The 13,369-nt window shown below is 45.4% G+C and overlaps 1 protein-coding gene across 4 annotated transcripts in view; it reads right to left on the reverse strand.

The window, feature by feature from the left end:
* STK32A (serine/threonine kinase 32A) overlaps positions 1 to 13,369 on the reverse strand; it is an 83,893-nt gene that overhangs the window by 17,291 nt on the left and 53,233 nt on the right. For all 4 annotated transcript variants that reach the window (XM_035105324.3, XM_088661851.1, XM_035105322.2 and 1 more), the window contains exons 7-9: positions 10,842 to 10,931; positions 7,469 to 7,566; positions 4,202 to 4,318 (exon numbers count right to left, since the gene is read on the reverse strand). In XM_035105324.3, the coding sequence (XP_034961215.1) occupies positions 4,202 to 4,318; positions 7,469 to 7,566; positions 10,842 to 10,931 (305 nt within the window). The remainder of the gene's footprint in view (positions 1 to 4,201; positions 4,319 to 7,468; positions 7,567 to 10,841; positions 10,932 to 13,369) is intronic.

Consider the following 13,369-nt stretch of genomic DNA (forward strand, 5'->3'; position numbering starts at 1 on the left):
CAGACCAGGAACTGGAGGATCTGCGCGCTTTCATCGACAAGAACCTCAAGCGGGGGTTCATCAGAGAAAGCAAGGCAGCAGGGGGCAGCCCGGTCTTCTGGGTGGACAAGAAAGACACGCAACAGCGCCGTCTGGTGGTGGATTTTAGACGGCTGAATTCGGTGACAGAGCCAGTGGCTTTCCCCATGCCCAGAGTGGATGATCTTCTGACAGCGGCACGCAGGGGCAAGATTTTCACCAAGCTAGACCTAAGAGGGGCGTACAACTTGATCAGGATCCGGGAAGGCGATGAGTGGAAGACCACGATGTTCACGCCTCTGGGCTCTTTTGAATATCTGGTGATGCCCTTCGGGTTGCAAGGGGGCTCAGCATGCTTCCAGGCCTTCATGCACCACGTCCTGGGGTCCCTACTCTTCAAGAACTGCTTGGTCTTCCTAGATGACATCCTTATCTATTCCAATGACCCAGTGCAGCATGTGAAAGATGTCAGGGAAGTGTTGCAGCGCCTGAAGGAGAACCACCTGTATGTGAAGCTGGAGAAGTGCAAGTTTCACACCAAGGAGGTGGACTTCCTGGGCTACAAGCTGTCAGACAAGGGGCTGGCGATGGACAAGGACAAGGTGCAGGCCATCCTGGACTGGCACAGCCCCAGGACGCGCAAAGATGCCCAACGCCTACTAGGCTTCGCCAACTTCTACAGGAAGTTCATCAAGAACTTCTCTCGCGTTACGGCTCCCATCACTGACTGCCTGAGAGGCAAGCAGAAGTTCAGGTGGACACCAGAGGCGCAAGCAGCGTTCGAAAGCCTCAAGAGGGTGTTCGCCTCGGACCAGAACCTGTTCCACGTGGTCCAGGACGCGCCCCTACGCATTGAGACAGATGCTTCTGAGAAAGCTGTGGGCGCCATTTTGTTGCAACTGGACGCCAACAGGGAGTGGAGACCCTGTGCCTTCTTCTCCAGGAAGTTGACACAGCCCGAGCGCAACTACACGGTGTTTGACAAAGAACTTCTTGCGATCCACGCTGCGTTCAAACATTGGAGACACTTCCTGGTGGGCGCCAAGCACCCCATCCAGGTGTGCACAGACCACAAGAACCTGGAGTTCTGGAGAACGGCCAGGGTGCTCAACCAGCGGCAGATACGGTGGGCAGAGTTCTTCTCGAACTTCAACTTCTCCATACACTACATCCCGGGGGAGCAGAATGTCAGGGCGGATGCCCTCTCCCGCAAGCCAGAGTACATGGAGGAGGAGGCGCCACCAGCACCAAGGCACATTTTCCCCCCGTCAGCATGGTCCTGCGGAGCAGCAGTGGTGAGCGAGGCAGAACTCACAGCACTGACGGCAGCGGATGAATTTGCCAACCGCATCTTCAGAGAACTGAGAGGGGGGAGGGAGCAGGCAAAGGACTTTGCAGAACGCAGGGGGCTGCTTTTCTACAAGGGTGCACTGTACCTGCCCACCACCCAGCTTCGACGTACGGTCCTCAAGCAGATGCACGACAACCCAACGGCGGGTCATTTTGGAAGGGACAAAACCGCGCACCTAGTCATGAGACACTTCTGGTGGCCAGGGGTGAGGGAAGATGTTCGAGACTATGTACGGGGCTGTGACACCTGCCAGCGGGCAAAGGTGGTCAGAGCAGCGCCAGCAGGATTGCTGGAGCCCTTAGCCACACCACACAGGCCGTGGGAAGTGGTGTCCATGGACTTCATCACAGATCTGCCTTCTTCCAGGGGCAAGACCGCAGTGTTGGTGGTGGTGGACCTCATGTCCAAAATGTGCCACTTTATACCGTGTGCCAGGGCGGTCTCTGCAGAAGAGACAGCCAAACTGTTTGTTGATCACGTATTCAGACTGCATGGATTACCTTTAAGGGTTATTTCGGATCGTGGCCGCCAATTTGTTTCCAGGTTCTGGCGGCGGCTCATGAACCTCCTGCAGGTGGAGGTCAGCTTGTCGACGGCTAGACACCCGCAGACCAATGGACAGGCGGAGAGGGTCAACGCCATTCTGCAGCAGTACCTGAGATGCTACGTCAGCCAGCGGCAAACGGACTGGGTGGATCGCCTGCCACTGGCAGAATTTGCCTACAACAATGCAGTGCACGTCTCCACAGGGGTGTCGCCCTTTAAGGCCAATTACGGGCGCGACCTCAGATCTTTCCCAGAGAGGGAGGGGGAGGAGGAGGAGGAGGGCCCACAGGCTGAGGATTGGGCAGAGGAACTGGAGACGGTGCACCAGCAGCTCAGAGAACACTTGGAGAGGGCCAAGGAAGCGTACAAAAAGGGGGCGGATCGCCACAGGCGACTAGGGGAGGTCATCAGGGTGGGGGACAAGGTTTGGTTGTCCTCGGAGGGCCTTCCCACCAGAGGGAGGTGCAAAAAGCTGGCACCCAGACGGCTGGGCCCCTTCACGGTCACGCAACAGGTCAACCCGGTGGCATACAGGCTGGCACTGCCAGAGGATATGAGGGTGCATCCAGTGTTTCATAGATCGCTGCTGTCGCCGTACAGGGAAAGCAGCAGGCTCCGAGACAGCGAACAAACCCCCGAGGGAGGGGGGGAGAGGGGAGGCAGGGAGCAACTCAATGAGGCCACGGCCATCCTTGATTCACGGAGAGGGGTGGGGGGCCTGGAGTACCTCATGGCATGGGAGGATGCTCCACCGTCCCAGAATGAATGGGTCCCAGCCACTCAGATACAGGAGGAATTCTTGGTGGAAGAATTTCACGCCCTCTATCCCCACAGACCCAAGCCCTGGCACATGGAAAGGGAGGGGGAGGAGGAGGAGGCACGGGAGAGCAGCTCACCATGGCGCTGGGAAGCAGAGTTTGAGGACTCGGGAGACGAGATATGGGTGTCACCGAGATCCACACAGTCAGAGGCAGAAGCAGATTGGCAGCACATTTTTTCCCCCACCAGCTCGGACGCCACGGAATTTTTGGGATTCCAGTCCTCCCAGGCGGAAGGGGGAGCCTCGCAGGACTGGGGGGAGGTGTTCACACCAACGGGCTCGGAAAGCACTGAGTTCTTAGGCTTCCAGTCGTCACCGACACCTGGGGGGGACCTGGGGAGGGGAGAAGGGGAGCTTGGAAGGGGGGTGGATGTGAGGGACAGGGGATATCGCGAAGTCCCTCCCCTCCTGAGTTCAAGCCCATCACCGACCACAGGGGGAAGCAGAGGGAGCTCCGATTCCAGTGGGGAAGCAGGAAGTCGGGTCCGAGGCTCAGGCAAGGTAGCGGAGCCAGGGTCCCAGGTGGGACAGGAAGGGGGAAGTAAGGGGGGGAGACCCATCCCCCCAACTCCAGAATTACGCCGGAAGAGGAGGGGAAAGAGGATGGGGCTTCCAAGACTTTTGTGCTGGGGAAAGACGCGCCAAAAGTCACTTGGAGGTTCTGAAACCGACTGACCACATCACTCCGTGTAAATAGCATGACTTCAGCACTGTAAATACGCAGCACCAATAAAAGAATAAAAATGCAGAGCTGCGTAGCGTCGTTACTCTGAAGTAGTCCACTCCGGCCACTGTGACAGTCATCTATCAGGGATTCTTTACCAGACTTTGAAGGGAATTGGGCAGCATCTTAAAAAGCAGAGACATCACCCTGCCGACAAAGGTCTGTATAGTTAAAGCTATGGTTTTCCCAGCAGTGATGTATGGAAGTGAGAGCTGGACCATAAAGAAGGATGATCACCGAAGAATTGATGCTTTTGAATTATGGTGCTGGAGGAGACTCTTGAGAGTCCCATGGACTGCAAGAAGATCAAACCTATCCATTCTGAAGGAAATCAGCCCTGAGTGCTCACTGGAAGGACAGATCGTGAAGCTGAGGCTCCAATACTTTGGCCACCTCATGGGAAGAGAGAAGACTGCCTAGAAAAGACCCTGATGTTGGGAAAGATGGAGGGCACAAGGAGAAGGGGACGGCAGAGGACGACAGTGCTCTCGAAGCCATCAACATGAGTCTGACCAAACTGCGGGAGGCAGTGCAAAACAGGAGTGCCTGGCGTGCTCTGGACCATGGGGTCATGAAGAGTCGGACACGACTAAATGACTAAACAACAACAACAATGGCCAGGAATGATGGTAATAGTAGTTCAGCAACATTGTGGGGGGCTGGGGTTCCCCACACCTGTTCTAAAGCAAGTACCCTTCTCTTTACTGAAGTCAGCCCTCTTCTAAAAATATGTCCCACTTACCTTTTGGATTAAGGACACCATATCCTTTGACCAAGCAGCAGGATACATAACTGTGGCTGTCTTGAAGATGTGGGCAATTTCGTTTGCAGCAGTACTAGAGCGAATGTGATATGGCCTCTGTGAAGAAGAAAAGGGGGTGGGGAGCAAATAAATTTTGAAACAAATCCCTCATCCAGCAGCTGCAAAAACTACATTATTTTTTTTTAGATCTTTTCTAAGTAGATGACCTCTGATCAGGTAGTCATTGTGCTGATTTTTTCCAAGCCCACATTCTTCCTGTTCCCACCCACATCTCTCCTCCATCTCGCCCTGCTGTTCTTCTCAATTGAACCATTGAACTACAGTCACTGGGGAGCCTAATTCAATTGAAGTAAATAGATCAGTGCAGGAGAGGGCAGCAGCAGCAACAACAAAGCTACATTGGAAAAGCAAAATGTAAGGGAAGGGATCAAGGCTTTGCACTGTCATCCAACCAGCGTTTCACTAGGACAGCCTGAGTGCAGAGGAAATCAATTTACTGCTGTTTTTAAAAAACAGAAAACAACATTCTTTCAATATTCCCTGAAACATTTAAAGATTGCATTATCCTGTTTATGTCTGGAGTCGGAGCTTAACTGCCATTGAGGTAAGCTTTCACTTTTATCTCCTTTGAGGCAACAGAACCAGCAGAATAAGAAACAGACATTGACCATGTTTGCATATCATGCTAAGCCATAAAAGGATGGTTTGGTAAGTCACACTTGCATGAAGTGCAAGCTGACAAGAGACATCCAGGGGACTCCCACTTTGCTCCTCCCACTACAATGAGGATAACCCAGGAACACGCTGCGTTTTGTGCTAACAAACCATGATGCACTAAGCTAACGACAAACCATGGTTTGCCAAACATCTCATGAAAACAAAAGTGGCTGACCTTATAGCCTCTGGAAAGAGTGAGTTAAACTATGGAGGGCAGTTTCAAACAGTCCGTAGAGATCATGGGCAGCTAACTTACAGCACAGCCACCTTAAGTAGCACAGACGGTGGGAATATATGTGACTCCTGGACAGCTATGGTTAGTATTTTCTGTATAGAAAGAGGATGCCCTTCTGAAGGCAACTACCAAAATGTTAAAAAGAATCTATAAAAATATCACAAATAATAAAATTACCTAAGACACATCTAAATCTCTTAACTGTAGCAGATTAAAAACCGATATCAGAAGACAAAAATCACCCAAGTGCAAAAGCAGGTAGCAAAACTAGCACATTTCTGGGTTCAGGCTGGAGTACAACCTGCATTCCTGCCTGCCTCTCCTGTGCAGCTCAGTTAAGACTCCCGGCATGGGGAGATACATAAGGACTGTTGGGAACAACCCTCTCGTCCTCTGGATTTTTACCTATGTCCCATTTGCCAGAACATTCAGCCATGACTAGTACAGATCTTCAAAGGTGATACATGATGGGCAAGAAGTCTGCCAGGGTTCCAGGAAAGATTTAGATACAATAACATTTCTGAATTATTATAAGCAACTTCTATTCATAAGATTTAACTCTACAGTATTTTTTTTTTCTTTACAGGGAAGATGGAGGAATACTTCACCATGACTGTAGTGTATGGTAACAAGGCATGAATGTTTTAATTTCCTGCTATGTCAAAGGACTCCTTTGGGCAGAGTAGAAATCCAATAAAGCAAGCTTTAGAACGCATTACTGCTTTCCAGGTCACCAATACCTGAATGTTGGATTCAGGGCTTTTCACTCTTGCTGACAACCTTAGCAAGTGGTTATTGAAAAATGCCCATGTATAACAGGAGAGTGAGAAGCAAATATCTAACCCTAAAAAATGTAGACCGCTTTAGGGAACACTGACTTTGGGAGACATACAGGCCCCAGGCATGTGGAAGAAAACATGCAACTGAAAAGGCAAAGTACATGTGAAGTAAAGCGCAGCAGTGTAAGGAACTGATTTTTCAATCGCTGTTTAGATTCTTATTAGCAGCAACCACATGCATAGCTTATATATTTAACTAAATCTAAATGGGTGGTGGAAACGACTGAATACAAATATACAATTCTGTCCAGCCAGCAGCACATTCACAAATAAAACATATCTATCTTCAGCTGCATGTATACATATTTTAACACAAGATTGCCTTTCTTGTTTTCCCCAGAAACAAAGTGGGGACTGAAATGATATCTAAACTTGGGCTACTTCATTCCCCCACCAACATGCAGTTGTGACTTAAATGACGTAACATTTTGGATGCTTTAGAAGAGCTGTTTTGGATTAAAAAAATCTAAGGTAGCCTTAATTAAAACTAATTAAATTAAAAATAATTAAAATTTAAAACTATGAGACTTTTTAAAGAAGCAATTTTAAGCAGAGGTTTAAATTATTTCTGCCCTGCTTACTTTACCAAAAGATCCAACTGGTATAAATACAATTATTTAACAAGAGCAAAACAAAACAGAAGCCTTTTCCTGCTTTTTTTTTAAGGTTGAAATCAAACAGAAGGCTGCAATCTTGGATAGTCACAGATGAAGCTCATGTGCAGCAAAATGCGCTTTTTTTTAAACTGCAGCTATTACTCTGCTGAGCAGCTTGTAGGTGGTGCAAGGTGATCGGCTGCAGCAAAAATATTATTAACGTCTCCAGCTAAGCATGTGCTCCTCCCACACCTTCACTTGCCTATGTATCTCCAGGGCTGCAATCAATGGGACTGTTCACGCTTAGTTTATCACAAAATTGATGCTAATATTCTATATGTTAGCAATGCGACATACTGATCACAAAGTTTTATTTATTTATTTATTTATTTATTTATTTATTTATTTAAAAACACTTTTAGGTGTATCCATTGCGATAAAGTTTCCATTCTGCCTACTGGTTTGACCTAACTTCTAAAGACTCCCAGAAAACATTTTGGAAATATGTTGTCATCCAGACCAGCAGCAGCAAGACAAGCTGGAACATGAAATGTGTTGGATTAGTAATTCACACACAGCGGTCCATTTCTTCCTCAAACCGCAGGATCATTCTGCAATTGTAAAATATCTTTCTACATTTGTTCCTGCTGAACTCATGGTATATTTTATAGCAGCTGCTATATCAGAAATTCATATTTATCAGTAAGATAATTCCTTTTTTAAAACAGTAGTGATTCTCTCTGGAATTTTAATGAGTCTATCATAAAAATGGACACAGAGCTTGAGAGCTGGACAACCTGAAAACAATGGATTAATGGATGTATAGAGCAATAAAGTATATAAATGAACAGTACAGTACCCGGCCTCTCAGAAGTTCATAGGCTGTAATGCCTAATGACCACCAGTCAACAGCATAGGAATAGCCAATGGGTTTTATAGAACTGAACATCTCGGGTGCTGGGGAAAAAGAGAAAGTTGTTATTTGCTTTCGTTAGGAATCTTACAGCAAAATTATTGCCTTTGCTTCCATTGGTGTGAGCATATATTCCAAATGTCCAAATAGAGACAGGCACTTTGGGGGCCATGGCTGGCTGGCTACTGGGCCCACCTAGTCAAGAAGGGCTTCCTGATTTGCCTGGGCAACAGTGAGCTACGGGAAATGAACTAAAAGAAATGGGAGCTGGGAGAAAAGCTTCTGTCTAATGTGCGTGCCTAAGCCTTGTGGAATGCCTTGTGAAAATGGGACATCAACAACTATTTTTATTTCTGTACTGTATTAGGATTTAGTCTGCCTCCTCTTCAGTTTTAAGCTGTTAAATAAGGTTAGTTTATTTGTATTGTTTTATCCACTACTGAATGGGTTATTTTTAAATGGTGCTTTACTTATACTGACAGTATGATTAGCTGCAATTGTTCTTATTTTTAAAAATAATTTACGTAAATTTTTAAAAAATGTTATCGCTGTTCATTTGATTTTTTTGAACCGCTTTGGGTATAATCTCATGGAAATGTAGCCTACTGTCAGGGAGAGTCCCTACAGGGAACCTCCCCCCCATCATCCTGACCAGCACTTCACCCAGCAAGAGCAGTAGCAGCGGGTCAGGAGGAAGCGAAATGGAGGAGGGAAGGCTCAGCGAGACATCAGAGCCCTTGCACTGCTCCAGCCAACAAATGGAGAAGGAAAGGCTCAGCGATGTTCCAGAGCCCAGGCACTGCCCCAGCCAACAAGGGGAACAGGGAGCTCAGCAGTTTCCGGCACCCAAATTGAGGTGCGAGCCCAAACATAGGGCTAGAGGGCGGCGTTTCAGGGTGCCCAAGCTATTATGCTGGCCCCGGAGCAGAAGGGCGCCATTGCCGGATTCTGCGAGTGACTGGGAGGTCATGTTTTCTGCTATCTCTGCACTGTAAATAATATGCATAATAAAACCTTAAAAGACAGAACGGACTGGAGCGTCTTTACTCGAGAGTAGCCGCAACAATCCCCTGACACCTACCAATAAACATGATGATTACAATAATCAGATCTCTGGCTCTGGTGTGTTTTGGGGTGACATTTACGGGAGCTCTGAGTCCTATCCTGGTCCCTTGAATCAGTTTCTCTGACTCAGTCATTAGCTCCCCGTTCCCCTCTTACAGCTGCTTATGGCTCAGCCCTGACACTTTATTTATCAGAAGGAGTCAATATTTTGCCTTTCGGAGAGATACAGCTTTAAACATCTGTCAACAAACATGTACACGAGTTCTTTAGGTTTTGCCTTCTAGAGAAGTTAGATCTCTGAGCAAGAAACAAATGCATCTCTCGTCTGGTGCACATGCATCTAAAAAGTTATATCCATAGACTGCCAATGTACTTCTTCCCTCCCATACTTCCATAATAATCTGTTAATCAAAGAGCCATTTTTGCTGAACACGTTTTGAATTTTGACCATATTTATAACAATTGCAACCAAGTTCACTGCAAGATTAAGAATTCTATTCAACCATCATAAGCAGGCTCTTACAGAGAATGCTTTCCCTTTGGAAGTGTGGAGGATATTCATTTCCAAGCATTTTTAGTGTATTTAATGAGTATTTAATGAGTTAATTGACTTGGGGCGAGTAGCCCACTCTGAGCTTCCTTGCACCTGCTTCTACTGTTTAAACTGGCTTTATGGTTTATGATTTTTAAAAATGATTTATTGTCATTTGTATTTGGATCACGACCCATTGCGATCAATCGCAGAATACAAATATCCCCAGCAAATACTGGTATACAAACAAATGCAGAAGGCAAAAAAGTATTTTCAAACAATGTATTTTTGGGTGTGGGGAGAAACTTAAGCAATATTTGGAATGAGAATTGGGGGGGGGGGGCAGTATAAGCACAAAAGTCTGCCCCTTCTTCTGTGAATGTTCTCATTGTCCTCTAAAAGAGAAGATGAAGGCGGTATGGCATCCTTTTGCTTTTGTCACCTAACCAAAACTACCATCAAGAAAATGAGCTGGGAGACTTCTGCCATGTTCTTGAGGTTCAGAAGGTCACTGCACAAATCCACGGAGCACTGGGGAACTGACTCATCATGCTTACGTTCTCTGGTTCTGTACAAGTTTTTACACTTATGAATCACAATTTCCAGGTCACACTTTGGCTGACTGTTTGATCTATCTATCTATCTATGCATGAAAGTACCTCTCCTTTTCCCCCTTGATCACAGATAAAATGCTTGTAGCTGCTGAGCAGATGCATGCATTATAGCCACCAAAACATCATTTAATATTGTTAAATGGAAGTGGCCTAACTTCTGCTTAAGTGCTGGGAGGGGAGATGCTAACTCTGGTGTCTGACCCATAGAAATGGTGCCCTCCTGAAGTGGAAGACCGTGGCCCCTTAAGCTTGGACTTGGGAGACCAGGATTCAAATCCCCACTCAGCTGTAAAGTTCTTTGGGCCACACACAGTCTCTTAGCCTAACCTTAGCAAGTGTGACCTTAGTGTGACCTTAGCAAGGTCGTTGTGAGAAGGCAAGAGGGGAAACCATGTGCACCATTTTGAGCTCTTTGGAGGAAAAGTGGTATATAAGTGTAATAATAAACAAGCATTCAAAATTAAAACAAACATGGGAAAAATACAACCATATGAAATAAGTGATCAAAGGGAGGGTACCAACACACAAAACCCACTACCTCAAACAGCCAAGTTAAACAGACAATTCCTGGAAGTGAGCACTTGTTAAATTCTCAAAGAGTATGTAATAAGTTCATTATATTTCTTGGTAGCCAAAAACAGGGGAGGGGGTGCCAGTCATTTGAGGATGATGCATCAATATTCTGTATATTCATTTATAGTTTGGAGGCTAGTTCAGATGATATTTCAAAGGCTTCTCCCAATGGGCTGGGCCACCTTTTATCATCACTCTAGGGCCTGCCCACCGAACTGAAGCATACATCTCTCACATAAAAACCCAAGAACCAATCATGCAATTTTGCCCTACACTCTTAAGATTTTAGGCACATAGGCAGCAATGAGATGGACCGTTCTGCTGGAGTTGGAAGAGGTGGGACCAGTTTGCTGGTTCCATGTGTCTGGCTGGATGGAGTCTATTCTAAGCTGCCCTTTGCTTCTTAAAAAGAAGAAGAAGAAGCAAAACTGCTTTAATACCTGCACAAAATTAGAATTAAAATGCTCAGAGCACAACCCTAGAACAAAGGTATTACCAACAGAAGTAAACTGTGCCTTAATTTTTAGCTACTCACCCATATATGGTTTAGTGCCAGCAATAGTGGTGACCTGAGTGTCTTTTGTTATCACGGTGGCAATATTGAAGTCTGTGACATGCACATGTCCTAAGGGAGAGGTAAAGAAACCATTTTTTACATGAGCATCTCACATCTACATAACATTCCATTCTCATGGCTATTCATTTTACTATATATAATTACAAGGAAACAGGGAGCAAAGAGTATCAATCATTTGCACTATGTCCTTTGAATTTGCTCTCTTCCCTGCAACTTTTCCTGTTAAACACTGAGGCCCCAATGCAGGAAAGTGCAATGTGATTCACAAGCCAACACCTATCAACTCCCTTACCGAACAGCCCAGGAGGAAATATAAAAAGTACCCTGGCTGTTGAGCTGGCAAGGTGCTATAATAAAAGCAACACAGTAAATCCCTAGGCTCGGAGGTTCGCGTCCGTGGCACTGCTGATCAGAAATCAAAGCCAAAATCTCGCCCCAGCTGAAGCAAATGAGTACTCTATTTGCTCAACGGAAGAGTGAAAATGGGACTTATAAATAAATTGTGGCAGTAGAAGAAGTGATTCCTACAGGGGAATGTTTCCCATGATCACCTCAAGCATACTTCAGTACCTGCAAACTGCTCAAAGATGGTCGGACAGCACATTCTGCTATGGTTCTCTACCAACCACAATGAAGTTTTTTGGGTGAGCAAATGTACCCACTTGGTGCTGCTGATGCCTTTTTTGCATTAGAACAGCCTTTCTCAACCTTGGGTCCTCAGATGTTGTTGGACTACAACTCCCACCACCCCCAGCTGGCAGGAACCAGTGGTCAGGGATGATGGGAGTTGTAGTCCAACAACATCTGGGGATCCAAGGTTGAGAAAGGCTGCATTAGAAGCATAATCTCAGCAGGCGGGGAGAATGCTTTAAGGGCTATTCTCCCTCAGAGTCTATCACTTCCAGTATGAGAAAACCATGAATTATGGTGTCAGAGTACATCTGACATGCGCCCCCTCCCCAGCAATTGATTTGGCAAGCGGCACATGCATAGCCTGAACAATCTTAGAGAATCAGACACTGTGGTGCCCCCTTCCTTGTGGCTGTAGAGTGAAAAAGAGAAAAGAAAAGGCAATCCCAAAATGACTCCTCAGAGAACTCTTAAGAGAGGAGGCAGTGAAAGGCCAAGGCAATATTCCATCCTTGCATCACTCTTCATTTCCTCTCTATTGCTCTCGTTTCCCTGCGGGAAATTGCATTAATAAAATAATGAATTATAGATGCCATTATTTTTATTCAACCTTTGATATTCTTTGGGAAAGAAGCAGGGAGATGGCATTTTGGCTGTCTTGTTTGTCAGAAGTTAATTCTTGAAATACAACCCCAGGTTTCTTAAAAAGCAGAAGTAATTGGAACAGTAAACTGTAAAACTGAACTATTAAAAAAGCGTGTTATGAGGAACACCTCACACAGAAATATCTTAACTTTTAGTATTTTGAGAAGAAGCTTGGTGTAGTTACTACCACACATAAGATGTGAATATAATTTTCTGAGCAGCACCATAAATAATTGTGGATCCAATTTGGTTTTAGACTCTAGAGCTGATTAAAAAAACCTTTTAAAAAACCTAAATAAAAATGCTGTTAACATTAAACTACCAAAACAGTATGAAAAAACGCAAGGTGTTGTGCATGTTAAAGAAATGTTTGAAAACATGATATTCATTTGTGAATGCTGACAATCCCTGACTAATTTTTTTAATGGTGAAAAACTTAAAGAGATATTTCATCAGTGAAGCACAGTTAAAATATAAAATATATGTATACATATATGGACTAAAATATATGTATATATGTATATTTAGATAGTAACGAAATTTATCTGGAATTACCAGCATGCAGATGTAAATGTCAACAATCATTAAATTGTGGACATTCGGTATAATGGTATGAGACTTTAAAAAATGTTTACCAACCAAAATTAAGTCGTCCCCCCACCAAGTGAAAGGGAAAGCTATGAACTCCCCCTTTTTTCTGGGGGTACTCAAGGATATGCAGTGCCAGAACCTTCCCCCCAAATGTTAAAAGTGTGGCAATTACTGTAACAACTTCGTAGTGAGTACCAACACCATTTTTTCTACACACACACCCCCCAAAAAACCACCTGCCTCCGTCCAGCTGATCCTGCCCATTGAAGTCAGCCCTAACATAACCTCTTTCTCACACAGAGTGCTTTCACACAATCTGATTAATGAACATTCAGCCTGATTTGCTTGCAGGGACATTAGATGATTTTAAAAAGAGAGAGGGGGGGAGGGAGGGAGCATCCATTCGTATTTATTTGTGGGTGTTCAGATGGTGCTGCATCAAAGGAAGTGTCATTCCACACTTTCCAGTGTGTTTTTCCATCACCTTCCATGTTGCAAATATATATATATATATAATCCAATATTTTGGAGAAGTGCGCTTGTTTCACAAGAGCTCCAAATCAGCCTCAATTATGCAACCTGAATTTGCCAGGGGGAGACTGAATCCCACCCAAAAATAG

This window comes from Zootoca vivipara, chromosome 2 (assembly GCF_965207765.1).
Source record: "Zootoca vivipara chromosome 2, rZooViv2.hap1.1, whole genome shotgun sequence".
Classification (NCBI taxonomy): Eukaryota; Metazoa; Chordata; class Lepidosauria; order Squamata; family Lacertidae; genus Zootoca; species Zootoca vivipara.